Source organism: Denticeps clupeoides, chromosome 13 (genome assembly GCF_900700375.1).
Source record: "Denticeps clupeoides chromosome 13, fDenClu1.1, whole genome shotgun sequence".
Taxonomy (NCBI): domain Eukaryota; kingdom Metazoa; phylum Chordata; class Actinopteri; order Clupeiformes; family Denticipitidae; genus Denticeps; species Denticeps clupeoides.
The window spans coordinates 1,246,626-1,264,603 of record NC_041719.1 but is presented as its reverse complement, the minus strand read 5'-3'; the positions used below and the strand labels follow the sequence as shown (position 1 = coordinate 1,264,603).

Below are 17,978 nucleotides of genomic sequence, written 5' to 3'. Positions count from 1 at the left end.
GATATAGATTCTGAACCGGTTCTTTTTGTATCTTGTGTTTGTTCGGTTCTGCTTCTGGGGATATAGATTCTGAACCGGTTCTTTTTGTATCTTGTGTTTGTTCATTTCTGCTTCTGGGGATATAGATTCTGAACGATTCTTTTTGTATCTTGTGTTTGTTCGGTTCTGCTTCTGGGGATGTAGATTCTGAACCGGTTCTTTTTGTACCTTGTGTTTGTTCGGTTCTGCTTCTGGGGATATAGATTCTGAACCGGTTCTTTTTTTTAATCTTGTGTTTGTTCGGTTCTGCTTCTGGGGATGTCGATTCTGAACCTGTTGTTTTTGTTGTGTGTGTGTGTGTGTTTGTTCGGTTCTGCTTCTGCTGGATGTAGATTTTGAACCGGTTCTTTTTGTGTCTTGTGTTTGTTCGGTTCTGCTTCTGGGGATATAGATTGTGAACCGGTTCTTTTTGTATCTCGTGTTTGTTCAGTTCTGCTTCTGGGGATGTAGATTCTGAACGGTTCTTTTTGTATCTTGTGTGTGTTCAGTTCTGCTTCTGGGGATATAGATTCTGAACCGGTTCTTTTTGTATCTTGTGTTTGTTCGGTTCTGCTTCTGGGGATATAGATTCTGAACCGGTTCTTTTTGTATCTTGTGTTTGATCGGTTCTGCTTCTGGGGATATAGATTCTGAACCGGTTCTTTTTGTATCTTGTGTTTGTTCATTTCTGCTTCTGGGGATATAGATTCTGAACGATTCTTTTTGTATCTTGTGTTTGTTCGGTTCTGCTTCTGGGGATGTAGATTCTGAACCGGTTCTTTTTGTACCTTGTGTTTGTTCGGTTCTGCTTCTGGGGATGTAGATTCTGAACCGGTTCTTTTTGTACCTTGTGTTTGTTCGGTTCTGCTTCTGGGGATATAGATTCTGAACCGGTTCTTTTTTTTAATCTTGTGTTTGTTCGGTTCTGCTTCTGGGGATGTCGATTCTGAACCTGTTGTTTTTGTTGTGTGTGTGTGTGTGTGTGTTTGTTCGGTTCTGCTTCTGCTGGATGTAGATTTTGAACCGGTTCTTTTTGTGTCTTGTGTTTGTTCGGTTCTGTTTCTAGGGATGTCAATTCTGAACCGGTTCTTTTTTTTTATCTTGTGTTTGTTCGGTTCTGCTTCTGGGGATGTAGATTCTGAACCGGTTGTTTTTGTATCTTGTGTTTGTTCGGTTCTGCGTCTGGGGATATAGATTCTGAAACGTTTCTTTTTGTATCTTCTGTTTGTTTGGTTCTGCTTCTGAGGATGTAGATTCTGAACCGGTTCTTTTTTATCTTGTGTGTGTTTGGTTCTGCTTCTGGGGATGTAGATTCTGAACCGGTTCTTTTTGTATCTTGTGTTTGTTCGGTTCTGCTTCTGGGGATATAGATTCTGAACCGGTTCTTTTTGTATCTTGTGTTTGTTCATTTCTGCTTCTGGGGATATAGATTCTGAACGATTCTTTTTGTATCTTGTGTTTGTTCGGTTCTGCTTCTGGGGATGTAGATTCTGAACCGGTTCTTTTTGTACCTTGTGTTTGTTCGGTTCTGCTTCTGGGGATATAGATTCTGAACCGGTTCTTTTTTTAATCTTGTGTTTGTTCGGTTCTGCTTCTGGGGATGTCGATTCTGAACCTGTTGTTTTTGTTGTGTGTGTGTGTGTGTTTGTTCGGTTCTGCTTCTGCTGGATGTAGATTTTGAACCGGTTCTTTTTGTGTCTTGTGTTTGTTCGGTTCTGCTTCTGGGGATATAGATTGTGAACCGGTTCTTTTTGTATCTCGTGTTTGTTCAGTTCTGCTTCTGGGGATGTAGATTCTGAACGGTTCTTTTTGTATCTTGTGTGTGTTCAGTTCTGCTTCTGGGGATATAGATTCTGAACCGGTTCTTTTTGTATCTTGTGTTTGTTCGGTTCTGCTTCTGGGGATATAGATTCTGAACCGGTTCTTTTTGTATCTTGTGTTTGACCGGTTCTGCTTCTGGGGATATAGATTCTGAACCGGTTCTTTTTGTATCTTGTGTTTGTTCATTTCTGCTTCTGGGGATATAGATTCTGAACGATTCTTTTTGTATCTTGTGTTTGTTCGGTTCTGCTTCTGGGGATGTAGATTCTGAACCGGTTCTTTTTGTACCTTGTGTTTGTTCGGTTCTGCTTCTGGGGATGTAGATTCTGAACCGGTTCTTTTTGTACCTTGTGTTTGTTCGGTTCTGCTTCTGGGGATATAGATTCTGAACCGGTTCTTTTTTTTAATCTTGTGTTTGTTCGGTTCTGCTTCTGGGGATGTCGATTCTGAACCTGTTGTTTTTGTTGTGTGTGTGTGTGTGTGTGTTTGTTCGGTTCTGCTTCTGCTGGATGTAGATTTTGAACCGGTTCTTTTTGTGTCTTGTGTTTGTTCGGTTCTGTTTCTGGGGATGTCAATTCTGAACCGGTTCTTTTTTTTTATCTTGTGTTTGTTCGGTTCTGCTTCTGGGGATGTAGATTCTGAACCGGTTGTTTTTGTATCTTGTGTTTGTTCGGTTCTGCGTCTGGGGATATAGATTCTGAAACGTTTCTTTTTGTATCTTCTGTTTGTTTGGTTCTGCTTCTGAGGATGTAGATTCTGAACCGGTTCTTTTTTATCTTGTGTGTGTTTGGTTCTGCTTCTGGGGATGTAGATTCTGCACTGGTTCTTTTTTTATCTTGTGTGTGTTTGGTTCTGCTTCTGGGGTTATAGATTCTGAACGGTTCTTTTTGTATCTTGTGTTTGTTTGGTTCTGCTTCTGGGGATATAGATTCTGAACTGGTTCTTTTTGTATCTTGTGTTTGTTCGGTTCTGCTTCTGGGGATGTAGATTCTGAACCGGTTCTTTTTGTATCTTGTGTTTGTTCGGTTCTGCTTCTGGGGATATAGATTCTGAACCGGTTCTTTTTGTATCTTGTGTTTGTTCGGTTCTGCGTCTGGGGATATAGATTCTGAACCGGTTATTTTTGTATCTTCTGTTTGTTTGGTTCTGCTTCTGTGGATGTAGATTCTGAACCGGTTCTTTTTTTTTTATAATCTTGTGTTTGTTCGGTTCTGCTTCTGCTGGATGTAGATTCTGAACCGGTTCTTTTTTATCTTGTGTGTGTTTGGTTCTGCTTCTGGGGATGTAGATTCTGCACTGGTTCTTTTTTTATCTTGTGTGTGTTTGGTTCTGCTTCTGGGGTTATAGATTCTGAACGGTTCTTTTTGTATCTTGTGTTTGTTTGGTTCTGCTTCTGGGGATATAGATTCTGAACCGGTTCTTTTTGTATCTTGTGTTTGTTCGGTTCTGCTTCTGGGGATGTAGATTCTGAACCGGTTCTTTTTGTATCTTGTGTTTGTTCGGTTCTGCTTCTGGGGATGTAGATTCTGAACCGGTTCTTTTTTTTAATCTTGTGTTTGTTCGGTTCTGCTTCTGGGGATGTCGATTCTGAACCTGTTGTTTTTGTGTCTTGTGTTTGTTTGGTTCTGTTTCTGGGGATGTCGATTCTGAACCGGTTCTTTTTTTTATCTTGTGTTTGTTCGGTTCTGCTTCTGGGGATGTCGATTCTGAACCGGTTCTTTTTGTATCTTGTGTTTGTTTGGTTCTGCTTCTGGGGATGTAGATTCTGAACCGGTTCTTTTTGTATCTTGTGTGTGTTCGGTTCTGCTTCTGGGGATGTAGATTCTGAACCGGTTCTTTTTGTATCTTGTGTTTTGTTCGGTTCTGCTTCTGCTGGATGTAGATTCTGAACCGGTTCTTTTTGTATCTCGTGTTTGTTCAGTTCTGCTTCTGGGGATATAGATTCTGAACCGGTTCTTTTTGTAACTTGTGTTTGTTCGGTTCTGCTTCTGGGGATATAGATTCTGAACCGGTTCTTTTTGTATCTTGTGTTTGATCGGTTCTGCTTCTGGGGATATAGATTCTGAACCGGTTCTTTTTGTATCTTGTGTTTGTTCATTTCTGCTTCTGGGGATATAGATTCTGAACGATTCTTTTTGTATCTTGTGTGTGTTTGGTTCTGCTTCTGGGGTTATAGATTCTGAACCGGTTCTTTTTGTACCTTGTGTTTGTTCGGTTCTGCTTCTGGGGATATAGATTCTGAACCGGTTCTTTTTTTTAATCTTGTGTTTGTTCGGTTCTGCTTCTGGGGATGTCGATTCTGAACCTGTTGTTTTTGTTGTGTGTGTGTGTGTGTTTGTTCGGTTCTGCTTCTGCTGGATGTAGATTTTGAACCGGTTCTTTTTGTGTCTTGTGTTTGTTCGGTTCTGCTTCTGGGGATATAGATTGTGAACCGGTTCTTTTTGTATCTCGTGTTTGTTCAGTTCTGCTTCTGGGGATGTAGATTCTGAACGGTTCTTTTTGTATCTTGTGTGTGTTCAGTTCTGCTTCTGGGGATATAGATTCTGAACCGGTTCTTTTTGTATCTTGTGTTTGTTCGGTTCTGCTTCTGGGGATATAGATTCTGAACCGGTTCTTTTTGTATCTTGTGTTTGATCGGTTCTGCTTCTGGGGATATAGATTCTGAACCGGTTCTTTTTGTATCTTGTGTTTGTTCATTTCTGCTTCTGGGGATATAGATTCTGAACGATTCTTTTTGTATCTTGTGTTTGTTCGGTTCTGCTTCTGGGGATGTAGATTCTGAACCGGTTCTTTTTGTACCTTGTGTTTGTTCGGTTCTGCTTCTGGGGATGTAGATTCTGAACCGGTTCTTTTTGTACCTTGTGTTTGTTCGGTTCTGCTTCTGGGGATATAGATTCTGAACCGGTTCTTTTTTTTAATCTTGTGTTTGTTCGGTTCTGCTTCTGGGGATGTCGATTCTGAACCTGTTGTTTTTGTTGTGTGTGTGTGTGTTTGTTCGGTTCTGCTTCTGCTGGATGTAGATTTTGAACCGGTTCTTTTTGTGTCTTGTGTTTGTTCGGTTCTGTTTCTGGGGATGTCAATTCTGAACCGGTTCTTTTTTTTTATCTTGTGTTTGTTCGGTTCTGCTTCTGGGGATGTAGATTCTGAACCGGTTGTTTTTGTATCTTGTGTTTGTTCGGTTCTGCGTCTGGGGATATAGATTCTGAAACGTTTCTTTTTGTATCTTCTGTTTGTTTGGTTCTGCTTCTGTGGATGTAGATTCTGAACGGTTCTTTTTGTATCTTGTGTTTGTTCGGTTCTGCTTCTGGGGATGTAGATTCTGAACCGGTTCTGGGGATGTGTGTGTGTGTGTGTGTGTGTGTGTGTGTGTGTGTGTGTGTGTTTGTTCGGTTCTGCTTCTGCTGGATGTAGATTTTGAACCGGTTCTTTTTGTGTCTTGTGTGTGTTCGGTTCTGTTTCTGGGGATGTCGATTCTGAACCGGTTCTTTTTTTTTATCTTGTGTTTGTTCGGTTCTGCTTCTGGGGATGTCGATTCTGAACCGGTTCTTTTTGTATCTTGTGTTTGTTTGGTTCTGCTTCTGGGGATGTAGATTCTGAACCAGTTCTTTTTTATCTTGTGTGTGTTCGGTTCTGCTTCTGGGGATGTAGATTCTGAACCGGTTCTTTTTTTATCTTGTGTGTGTTCGGTTCTGCTTCTGGGGATGTAGATTCTGAACGGTTCTTTTTGTATCTTGTGTTTGTTCGGTTCTGCTTCTGGGGATGTAGATTCTGAACCGGTTCTGGGGATATGTCTGTGTGTGTGTGTGTGTGTGTTTGTTCGGTTCTGCTTCTGCTGGATGTAGATTTTGAACCGGTTCTTTTTGTGTCTTGTGTGTGTTCGGTTCTGTTTCTGGGGATGTCGATTCTGAACCGGTTCTTTTTTTTTATATTGTGTTTGTTCGGTTCTGCTTCTGGGGATGTCGATTCTGAACCGGTTCTTTTTGTATCTTGTGTTTGTTTGGTTCTGCTTCTGGGGATGTAGATTCTGAACCGGTTCTTTTTGTATCTTGTGTTTGTTCGGTTCTGCTTCTGGGGATATAGATTCTGAACCGGTTCTTTTTGTATCTTCTGTTTGTTTGGTTCTGCTTCTGTGGATGTAGATTCTGAACCGGTTCTTTTTTTTTTTTATAATCTTGTGTTTGTTCGGTTCTGCTTCTGGGGATGTCGATTCTGAACCTGTTGTTTTTGTTGTGAGTGTGTGTGTGTGTGTGTGTTTGTTCGGTTCTGCTTCTGCTGGATGTAGATTCTGAACCGGTTCTTTTTGTATCTTGTGTGTGTTCGGTTCTGCTTCTGGGGATGTAGATTCTGAACCGGTTCTTTTTGTATCTTGTGTGTGTTCGGTTCTGCTTCTGGGGATATAGATTCTGAACCGTTTCTTTTTGTATCTTCTGTTTGTTTGGTTCTTCTTCTGTGGATGTAGATTCTGAACCGATTCTTTTTTTTTATAATCTTGTGTTTGTTTGGTTCTGCTTGTGGGGATGTCGATTCTGAACCGGTTCTTTTTGTATCTTGTGTTTGTTTGGTTCTGCTTCTGTGGATGTAGATTCTGAACCGGTTCTTTTTTTTATAATCTTGTGTTTGTTCGGTTCTGCTTCTGGGGATGTCGATTCTGAACCTGTTGTTTTGTTGTGAGTGTGTGTGCGTGTGTGTGTGTGTGTGTGTGTGTGTTTGTTTGTTAGGTTCTGCTTCTGCTGGATGTAGATTCTGAACCGGTTCTTTTTTATCTTGTGTGTGTTCGGTTCTGCTTCTGGGGATGTAGATTCTGAACCGGTTCTTTTTTTATCTTCTGTGTGTTCGGTTCTGCTTCTGGGGATGTAGATTCTGAACCGGTTCTTTTTGTATCTTGTGTGTGTTTGGTTCTGCTTCTGGGGATATAGATTGTGAACCGGTTCTTTTTGTATCTTGTGTTTGTTCAGTTCTGCTTCTGGGGATATAGATTCTGAACGGTTCTTTTTGTATCTTGTGTTTGTTCGGTTCTGCTTCTGGGGATGTAGATTCTGAACCGGTTCTGGGGATGTGTGTGTGTGTGTGTGTGTGTGTGTGTGTGTGTTTGTTCGGTTCTGCTTCTGCTGGATGTAGATTTTGAACCGGTTCTTTTTGTATCTTGTGTGTGTTTGGTTCTGCTTCTGGGGATATAGATTGTGAACCGGTTCTTTTTGTATCTTGTGTTTGTTCAGTTCTGCTTCTGGGGATATAGATTCTGAACGGTTCTTTTTGTATCTTGTGTTTGTTCGGTTCTGCTTCTGGGGATGTAGATTCTGAACCGGTTCTGGGGATGTGTGTGTGTGTGTGTGTGTGTGTGTGTGTGTGTGTGTGTGTGTGTGTGTGTGTGTGTTTGTTCGGTTCTGCTTCTGCTGGATGTAGATTTTGAACCGGTTCTTTTTGTGTCTTGTGTGTGTTCGGTTCTGTTTCTGGGGATGTCGATTCTGAACCGGTTCTTTTTTTTTATCTTGTGTTTGTTCGGTTCTGCTTCTGGGGATGTCGATTCTGAACCGGTTCTTTTTGTATCTTGTGTTTGTTCGGTTCTGCTTCTGGGGATGTAGATTCTGAACCGGTTCTTTTTGTATCTTGTGTTTGTTCGGTTCTGCTTCTGGGGATGTCGATTCTGAACCGGTTCTTTTTTTTTATCTTGTGTTTGTTCGGTTCTGCTTCTGGGGATGTCGATTCTGAACCGGTTCTTTTTGTATCTTCTGTTTGTTTGGTTCTGCTTCTGGGGATGTAGATTCTGAACCAGTTCTTTTTTATCTTGTGTGTGTTCGGTTCTGCTTCTGGGGATGTAGATTCTGAACCGGTTCTTTTTTTATCTTGTGTGTGTTCGGTTCTGCTTCTGGGGATGTAGATTCTGAACGGTTCTTTTTGTATCTTGTGTTTGTTCGGTTCTGCTTCTGGGGATGTAGATTCTGAACCGGTTCTGGGGATATGTCTGTGTGTGTGTGTGTGTGTGTTTGTTCGGTTCTGCTTCTGCTGGATGTAGATTTTGAACCGGTTCTTTTTGTGTCTTGTGTGTGTTCGGTTCTGTTTCTGGGGATGTCGATTCTGAACCGGTTCTTTTTTTTTATATTGTGTTTGTTCGGTTCTGCTTCTGGGGATGTCGATTCTGAACCGGTTCTTTTTGTATCTTGTGTTTGTTTGGTTCTGCTTCTGGGGATGTAGATTCTGAACCGGTTCTTTTTGTATCTTGTGTTTGTTCGGTTCTGCTTCTGGGGATATAGATTCTGAACCGGTTCTTTTTGTATCTTCTGTTTGTTTGGTTCTGCTTCTGTGGATGTAGATTCTGAACCGGTTCTTTTTTTTTTTATAATCTTGTGTTTGTTCGGTTCTGCTTCTGGGGATGTCGATTCTGAACCTGTTGTTTTTGTTGTGAGTGTGTGTGTGTGTGTGTGTTTGTTCGGTTCTGCTTCTGCTGGATGTAGATTCTGAACCAGTTCTTTTTGTATCTTGTGTGTGTTCGGTTCTGCTTCTGGGGATGTAGATTCTGAACCGGTTCTTTTTGTATCTTGTGTGTGTTCGGTTCTGCTTCTGGGGATATAGATTCTGAACCGTTTCTTTTTGTATCTTCTGTTTGTTTGGTTCTTCTTCTGTGGATGTAGATTCTGAACCGATTCTTTTTTTTTATAATCTTGTGTTTGTTTGGTTCTGCTTGTGGGGATGTCGATTCTGAACCGGTTCTTTTTGTATCTTGTGTTTGTTTGGTTCTGCTTCTGTGGATGTAGATTCTGAACCGGTTCTTTTTTTTTATAATCTTGTGTTTGTTCGGTTCTGCTTCTGGGGATGTCGATTCTGAACCTGTTGTTTTTGTTGTGAGTGTGTGTGCGTGTGTGTGTGTGTGTGTGTGTGTTTGTTTGTTAGGTTCTGCTTCTGCTGGATGTAGATTCTGAACCGGTTCTTTTTTATCTTGTGTGTGTTCGGTTCTGCTTCTGGGGATGTAGATTCTGAACCGGTTCTTTTTTTATCTTCTGTGTGTTCGGTTCTGCTTCTGGGGATGTAGATTCTGAACCGGTTCTTTTTGTATCTTGTGTGTGTTTGGTTCTGCTTCTGGGGATATAGATTGTGAACCGGTTCTTTTTGTATCTTGTGTTTGTTCAGTTCTGCTTCTGGGGATATAGATTCTGAACGGTTCTTTTTGTATCTTGTGTTTGTTCGGTTCTGCTTCTGGGGATGTAGATTCTGAACCGGTTCTGGGGATGTGTGTGTGTGTGTGTGTGTGTGTGTTTGTTCGGTTCTGCTTCTGCTGGATGTAGATTTTGAACCGGTTCTTTTTGTATCTTGTGTGTGTTTGGTTCTGCTTCTGGGGATATAGATTGTGAACCGGTTCTTTTTGTATCTTGTGTTTGTTCAGTTCTGCTTCTGGGGATATAGATTCTGAACGGTTCTTTTTGTATCTTGTGTTTGTTCGGTTCTGCTTCTGGGGATGTAGATTCTGAACCGGTTCTGGGGATGTGTGTGTGTGTGTGTGTGTGTGTGTGTGTGTGTGTGTGTGTGTTTGTTCGGTTCTGCTTCTGCTGGATGTAGATTTTGAACCGGTTCTTTTTGTGTCTTGTGTGTGTTCGGTTCTGTTTCTGGGGATGTCGATTCTGAACCGGTTCTTTTTTTTTATCTTGTGTTTGTTCGGTTCTGCTTCTGGGGATGTCGATTCTGAACCGGTTCTTTTTGTATCTTGTGTTTGTTCGGTTCTGCTTCTGGGGATGTAGATTCTGAACCGGTTCTTTTTGTATCTTGTGTTTGTTCGGTTCTGCTTCTGGGGATATAGATTCTGAACCGGTTCTTTTTGTATCTTGTGTTTGTTCGGTTCTGCGTCTGGGGATATAGATTCTGAACCGGTTATTTTTGTATCTTCTGTTTGTTTGGTTCTGCTTCTGTGGATGTAGATTCTGAACCGGTTCTTTTTTTTTTATAATCTTGTGTTTGTTCGGTTCTGCTTCTGCTGGATGTAGATTCTGAACCGGTTCTTTTTTATCTTGTGTGTGTTTGGTTCTGCTTCTGGGGTTATAGATTCTGAACGGTTCTTTTTGTATCTTGTGTTTGTTTGGTTCTGCTTCTGGGGATATAGATTCTGAACCGGTTCTTTTTGTATCTTGTGTTTGTTCGGTTCTGCTTCTGGGGATGTAGATTCTGAACCGGTTCTTTTTGTATCTTGTGTTTGTTCGGTTCTGCTTCTGGGGATATAGATTCTGAACCGGTTCTTTTTGTATCTTGTGTTTGTTCGGTTCTGCGTCTGGGGATATAGATTCTGAACCGGTTATTTTTGTATCTTCTGTTTGTTTGGTTCTGCTTCTGTGGATGTAGATTCTGAACCGGTTCTTTTTTTTTTATAATCTTGTGTTTGTTCGGTTCTGCGTCTGGGGATATAGATTCTGAACCGGTTCTTTTTGTATCTTCTGTTTGTTTGGTTCTGCTTCTGGGGATATAGATTCTGAACCGGTTCTTTTTGTATCTTGTGTTTGTTCGGTTCTGCTTCTGGGGATGTAGATTCTGAACCGGTTCTTTTTTTATCTTGTGTGTGTTCGGTTCTGCTTCTGGGGATGTAGATTCTGAACGGTTCTTTTTGTATCTTGTGTTTGTTCGGTTCTGCTTCTGGGGATGTAGATTCTGAACCGGTTCTGGGGATATGTGTGTGTGTGTGTGTGTGTGTGTGTGTGTTTGTTCGGTTCTGCTTCTGCTGGATGTAGATTTTGAACCGGTTCTTTTTGTGTCTTGTGTGTGTTCGGTTCTGTTTCTGGGGATGTCGATTCTGAACCGGTTCTTTTTGTATCTTGTGTTTGTTTGGTTCTGCTTCTGGGGATGTAGATTCTGAACCGGTTCTTTTTGTATCTTGTGTTTGTTCGGTTCTGCTTCTGGGGATATAGATTCTGAACCGGTTCTTTTTGTATCTTCTGTTTGTTTGGTTCTGCTTCTGTGGATGTAGATTCTGAACCGGTTCTTTTTTTTTTTTATAATCTTGTGTTTGTTCGGTTCTGCTTCTGGGGATGTCGATTCTGAACCTGTTGTTTTTGTTGTGAGTGTGTGTGTGTGTGTGTGTGTTTGATCGGTTCTGCTTCTGCTGGATGTAGATTCTGAACCGGTTCTTTTTGTATCTTGTGTGTGTTCGGTTCTGCTTCTGGGGATGTAGATTCTGAACCGGTTCTTTTTGTATCTTGTGTGTGTTCGGTTCTGCTTCTGGGGATATAGATTCTGAACCGTTTCTTTTTGTATCTTCTGTTTGTTTGGTTCTGCTTCTGTGGATGTAGATTCTGAACCGGTTCTTTTTTTTTATAATCTTGTGTTTGTTTGGTTCTGCTTGTGGGGATGTCGATTCTGAAACGGTTCTTTTTGTATCTTGTGTTTGTTTGGTTCTGCTTCTGTGGATGTAGATTCTGAACCGGTTCTTTTTTTTTATAATCTTGTGTTTGTTCAGTTCTGCTTCTGGGGATGTCGATTCTGAACCTGTTGTTTTTGTTGTGAGTGTGTGTGCGTGTGTGTGTGTGTGTGTGTGTGTTTGTTTGTTAGGTTCTGCTTCTGCTGGATGTAGATTCTGAACCGGTTCTTTTTTATCTTGTGTGTGTTCGGTTCTGCTTCTGGGGATGTAGATTCTGAACCGGTTCTTTTTTTATCTTCTGTGTGTTCGGTTCTGCTTCTGGGGATGTAGATTCTGAACCGGTTCTTTTTGTATCTTGTGTGTGTTTGGTTCTGCTTCTGGGGATATAGATTGTGAACCGGTTCTTTTTGTATCTTGTGTTTGTTCAGTTCTGCTTCTGGGGATATAGATTCTGAACGGTTCTTTTTGTATCTTGTGTTTGTTTGGTTCTGCTTCTGAGGATGTAGATTCTGAACCGGTTCTGGGGATGTGTGTGTGTGTGTGTGTGTGTGTGTGTGTGTGTGTGTTTGTTCGGTTCTGCTTCTGCTGGATGTAGATTTTGAACCGGTTCTTTTTGTGTCTTGTGTGTGTTCGTTTCTGTTTCTGGGGATGTCGATTCTGAACCGGTTCTTTTTTTTTATCTTGTGTTTGTTCGGTTCTGCTTCTGGGGATGTCGATTCTGAACCGGTTCTTTTTGTATCTTGTGTTTGTTCGGTTCTGCTTCTGGGGATGTAGATTCTGAACCGGTTCTTTTTGTATCTTGTGTTTGTTCGGTTCTGCTTCTGGGGATATAGATTCTGAACCGGTTCTTTTTGTATCTTGTGTTTGTTCGGTTCTGCGTCTGGGGATATAGATTCTGAACCGGTTATTTTTGTATCTTCTGTTTGTTTGGTTCTGCTTCTGTGGATGTAGATTCTGAACCGGTTCTTTTTTTTTTATAATCTTGTGTTTGTTCGGTTCTGCTTCTGCTGGATGTAGATTCTGAACCGGTTCTTTTTTATCTTGTGTGTGTTTGGTTCTGCTTCTGGGGTTATAGATTCTGAACGGTTCTTTTTGTATCTTGTGTTTGTTTGGTTCTGCTTCTGGGGATATAGATTCTGAACCGGTTCTTTTTGTATCTTGTGTTTGTTCGGTTCTGCTTCTGGGGATGTAGATTCTGAACCGGTTCTTTTTGTATCTTGTGTTTGTTCGGTTCTGCTTCTGGGGATATAGATTCTGAACCGGTTCTTTTTGTATCTTGTGTTTGTTCGGTTTCTGCGTCTGGGGATATAGATTCTGAACCGGTTATTTTTGTATCTTCTGTTTGTTTGGTTCTGCTTCTGTGGATGTAGATTCTGAACCGGTTCTTTTTTTTTTATAATCTTGTGTTTGTTCGGTTCTGCTTCTGCTGGATGTAGATTCTGAACCGGTTCTTTTTTATCTTGTGTGTGTTTGGTTCTGCTTCTGGGGATGTAGATTCTGCACTGGTTCTTTTTTTATCTTGTGTGTGTTTGGTTCTGCTTCTGGGGTTATAGATTCTGAACGGTTCTTTTTGTATCTTGTGTTTGTTTGGTTCTGCTTCTGGGGATATAGATTCTGAACCGGTTCTTTTTTTTTATCTTGTGTTTGTTCGGTTCTGCTTCTGGGGATGTCGATTCTGAACCGGTTCTTTTTGTATCTTGTGTTTTCGGTTCTGCTTCTGGGGATGTAGATTCTGAACCGGTTCTTTTTGTATCTTGTGTTTGTTCGGTTCTGCTTCTGGGGATATAGATTCTGAACCGGTTCTTTTTGTATCTTGTGTAGTGTTCGGTTCTGCGTCTGGGGATATAGATTCTGAACCGGTTATTTTTGTATCTTCTGTTTGTTTGGTTCTGCTTCTGTGGATGTAGATTCTGAACCGGTTTTTTTTTTTATAATCTTGTGTTTGTTCGGTTCTGCTTCTGCTGGATGTAGATTCTGAACCGGTTCTTTTTTATCTTGTGTGTGTTTGGTTCTGCTTCTGGGGTTATAGATTCTGAACGGTTCTTTTTCTATCTTGTGTTTGTTTGGTTCTGCTTCTGGGGATATAGATTCTGAACCGGTTCTTTTTGTATCTTGTGTTTGTTCGGTTCTGCTTCTGGGGATGTAGATTCTGAACCGGTTCTTTTTGTATCTTGTGTTTGTTCGGTTCTGCTTCTGGGGATATAGATTCTGAACCGGTTCTTTTTGTATCTTGTGTTTGTTCGGTTCTGCGTCTGGGGATATAGATTCTGAACCGGTTATTTTTGTATCTTCTGTTTGTTTGGTTCTGCTTCTGTGGATGTAGATTCTGAACCGGTTCTTTTTTTTTTATAATCTTGTGTTTGTTCGGTTCTGCTTCTGCTGGATGTAGATTCTGAACCGGTTCTTTTTTATCTTGTGTGTGTTTGGTTCTGCTTCTGGGGATGTAGATTCTGCACTGGTTCTTTTTTTATCTTGTGTGTGTTTGGTTCTGCTTCTGGGGTTATAGATTCTGAACGGTTCTTTTTGTATCTTGTGTTTGTTTGGTTCTGCTTCTGGGGATATAGATTCTGAACCGGTTCTTTTTGTATCTTGTGTTTGTTCGGTTCTGCTTCTGGGGATGTAGATTCTGAACCGGTTCTTTTTGTATCTTGTGTTTGTTCGGTTCTGCTTCTGGGGATGTAGATTCTGAACCGGTTCTTTTTTTTAATCTTGTGTTTGTTCGGTTCTGCTTCTGCTGGATGTCGATTCTGAACTGGATCTTTTATCTTGTGTGTGTGTGTACGGTTTTCTCTCTAGATGTAGATTTTGAACTGGTTCTTTTTGTTGTGAATGTGTGTGAGGTTCCACTTTTGTGGATATATTTGCTGTTGTGTGTGTGTGTGTGTGTGTGTGTGTGTGTGTGTGTGTGAGGTTCCAGTTTTGTAGATGTAGATTCTGAACCGGTTCTTTTTGTCTTGTTTCTCTGTAGCGGATTTTGGGGACAAGTACAGCGTGTTCCGGGAACTGCAGCAGCCCGCGGACAGGAAACTCGCAGGTAAGTCTGAGGCAGTGCAGGATGTTCTGTCATGGCGCTCTGAGGGTCAGGTGGCCCGATCGTTGGCGCAGGTTCTGTACGGCTGACGCTGCTGTGTCTCCTGCTTCAGTAATGCAGAGCCCAGTGACTACGGCTCTCGACCCGACAGTAAGTCCAGAACGCAGAGCCCCGCCTCTCGCCCCACCTCCTGTCCCCTCCTCTTCCCCTCTGTGTCCAATGGGATCTAAGACTAAGACTGTGCAATAGACCCGAAAATGATATTCACACTGAGCAGAACAGTGGTTCTCAAGGTAATCTGAAGGAACCCCTGGCAGAACATTTTCGATTCCACCAACACTGCTTGATACCCGAAGATAAGAATTTATACATTAAAAGCAGAATTTGATCGTAACATTTTGAAAAAATGTTCTGACTGTGGGGACCCACTGGACCAGCTGACGAGAGAATTTCTGATTGGACGGTTGGCGAGTAACTGGGTTCTCATTGGCCAGTCACCCGCACACGAAGCCATACTCTTCATCTTCCTCCTGTGTGCTGCTGCAGTGGTTGAGTGGACGGAGTGGCGCCTTGTTTCGTTTTTGGTTCGGGGGGTTCCTGCCGGGCGGCGCCAGGCCCGGGTTCCGCTGGCCCGCCTGTAAACGTGTGTGTTGTGATGTAAAGCGCGTGCATGTGTGCGGTTTTCCGTGCAGTGATGTGTGTGACAACGTTCCGTGCCCCACGTTCTACTTTCACCTCTCATGACTTCTCTTCCTTCTTCCTCCTTGTGTTTTTTTTTTTTTTTTTTGTTCCGCAGGTGATGGATTTGCCGATTTCAAGTCTGGCGGTGGAGACGACGGCTTCACTGACTTCAAAACCGCCGACAGCATTTCCCCACTAGACCCCCCCGACCCGCCCAAGATCTTCCCCCCGACCCGCCCCGCCCACCCCGTCTCCCACCCCAAAAACCCCCTCAACATGGCCGACCTCGACCTGTTCTCCACTCTGACACCGACCGACCCCAGACCTGCCCCGCCCCCGTCCCTCCTGCCACGCCTACCTGCCGGTGGTGGGCCCGCGGCGGATGACTTCGGTGACTTTGCCCTTTTCGGTTCCTCGTCCTCCAACGCTGAGGTGGTGGGAGGAACCGGCCCGAGCTTCTCCGGGTCCGGCAGCGCAGCCGGCGTGGCGCAGGACGACTTCGCCGACTTCATGGCGTTTGGGAGCTCCGGCGAGGCCAAAGGCGACCGGCGGTCCTCCGGCACGGCGCAGGGACGTCCCGGGGCCGACAAGTACGACGTCTTCAAGCAGCTGTCGCTGGAGGGAGGCCTGGGCTCCTACGACGACGGCGGCGGGAAGGACGGCGGCGCCGTTTCCGGATCGTTCTCCTCGCTGCGCAGCGACACCGACGACTTCGCCGACTTCCAGTCGTCCAAGTTCTGCACGGCGCTGGGAGCTTCGGAGCGAAGTCTGGTCGACAAGATGTCCGTCTTCAAGCACGCGAAAGAAGACACGGCGTCGGTGAAGTCTCTGGACCTCCCCTCCATCGGGGGCAGCAGCGTGGGCAAGGAGGACTCTGAGGACGCCCTGTCCGTCCAGCTGGACATGAAGCTCTCGGACGTGGGCGGAGACCTGAAGCATGTGATGTCGGACAGCTCACTGGACCTGCCAGGTCTCTCCGCCCACCAGCCCCCCGCCGCAGGTGAGGAACTTGTGCGCCTCCTCTGGTGAAAACAAAGCCAAAACACATAGCCCCCCCCCCCCCCCCCCCTTTGTTCTGGCCCCTCCTACTTTAGATGCAGTTTTATTGTGACCGCGACCCTCGTATCGCCACGCCACGCCATTCCATCTCATGTGTTCATTTATCTATTTATTATTCATGTTGCGTTCCAGCTCGGCGTTTCAGTAGGTGTAGAGCACCATCTGCCCTTTGACCCCGACAGTTCCAGCGGTTCCTGATGCTGAATGGCTCGTCATTTCTTACAGAGGCGGATCTGGTCCTGACCTGGTACCGTCTTTGACGTGAATGGTGTCTGCAGTATTTAATATAAAATTTAAGATAAATATCTAAATTCCATTATTCAGAGATTTGAAGAAGTCGGACACGCCACGTTGCCTGTAAATGTGACGAGTGGCGTCCTGTGCAAGTAGCTCCAGGCATCAGTATTTCAGGTCCGTCAGAATCAGCAGGTGGCCGTGCGCGGTTTTCACTCCTTCGCCATGTCCTCTCGCCATGTCACCATCGCATCGCATTTCATCCGAGGCAGATATCTCCGGATTGGGCCGCCGCATTTAAAATGTGGAGCAGAGACGCGCGGCCGAGAAACCGGCAGGCGCTCCGCCGTTCATCTCCGCTCTGCTTCTACCTCTATGCAGATTAGGAGCTCAGCGCAGATTGGTGCTGCGTGCTGATTGGTCGGTTTCTTACAGTCCCAGACAAAAAGCACAAGAAGACCTGCACTAATTAACCAATCAGAGGACCCGCCACACCCCGGCCATGCGTCCACTTTGCTGATGAATGTGTGACCTTAAAGAGACAGTATCTCTTTTCCGGGGTTCCCGTTCCGAGGGTCTCCTCCAATTTTTTCCGGGGTCAACTTTACTCTTTGTGTATTTATTTTATTGATTTTATTTCTGGATCTCGTAGCCTTGCTCATGCTGCAGTGTGCCTGCCTTTACAATTTGTGAAATTGACAAGATCCGTAGGGATCCGCGTTCCTGCGTTTTAGGATTTTTGTAAATATTATATACCTGAAGTAATATCCCTGAGGCTCTAATAGTATTTTTGTTACTTTCCGAGTCGTCGTCAGTGGTTTTGTGTGAAAAGCGTATTTATCAGACTACAGCCTTTATGAAGTCACGTAGAATTATTAGGTTCTGGATCATTTTTGAAGGTTCTACATATGAATGTTCCTCTACAGTGTTCTTCGTATTGTTAATGAGCATGTGCCACCGCTCCTCAGAGAATTCTATAATCATACGATCAAGCAGAGCGTTCTCCATTTCGTTCTGTCCAAATTCTAAAGCGGGGTGACCAAGTGTGGGTTCTCTAGCCCGTCACTTGTTCTATGTTCTATCGAAAGGACATCGAGAACCTTCAGAACCCGACATGGCCGCCCCAGTCCTAGAAGAAATCTGCTGTAGCTGCAGTAATGTTTTCCGGCAGGTTCTATGGAGAGAAAGGAGTATACTGTCTCTTTAGCCTTAACCCTCTGAGAACCCGAGCACATTCATCGGTTTACTTCTGCTGGTCCACAATCAGGAGATGCAGAAACACCTGCAGGTTCTCAGAGGGACAAAGGGCTCTGCTTCTCTCCTCTCCCTGATCTGTTCTGTTCTTCTACTGGTTCTAGTTTCGCCTGTGAATGTGCCTTCTTAACTCTCTTGCATTTGCTCCTTTGCATTTGGGTTCTGGGGTTCTCTCTCTTTCTTTTGTTCTTCATTCCTCTGCATGCTCCTGTGTTCATAACAATGAAAATATCTTTTAAGACAAATTGTTAGTTTGGCAAAGTTCTTGTACGAAACCTTTCAGCGTATTTTGTGACGTACCTTTTCTCTCTCTCTGCGATGTTCTAGTAATAAACCTGAATAAAGTTCCTGCGTCCTGCTGCGTCTCTTCCTGCCTCCTCTCTCAGTTTCCCGCTGCTCTCAGTTTCCACCTCTGCTCCGCGTTCCACAGCAACACCTTGTCAATTTCACAAATTGCGTGTGTGTGTGTGTGTGTGTGTGTGTGTGTGTGTGTGTGAGAGAACATGAGGAGAAGAGAGAATGGTGTCGTTCTCAGCAACAGCAGTT

The 17,978-nt window shown here is 43.5% G+C and overlaps 1 protein-coding gene across 10 annotated transcripts in view; it reads left to right on the top strand.

Moving 5' to 3' along the window:
• The window catches only part of synrg (synergin, gamma), a 32,527-nt gene that overhangs the window by 7,358 nt on the left and 7,191 nt on the right, over positions 1–17,978 (top strand). For all 10 annotated transcript variants that reach the window (XM_028999624.1, XM_028999623.1, XM_028999622.1 and 7 more), the window contains 2 exons: positions 14,142–14,207; positions 15,001–15,885. In XM_028999624.1, the coding sequence (XP_028855457.1) occupies positions 14,142–14,207; positions 15,001–15,885 (951 nt within the window). The remainder of the gene's footprint in view (positions 1–14,141; positions 14,208–15,000; positions 15,886–17,978) is intronic.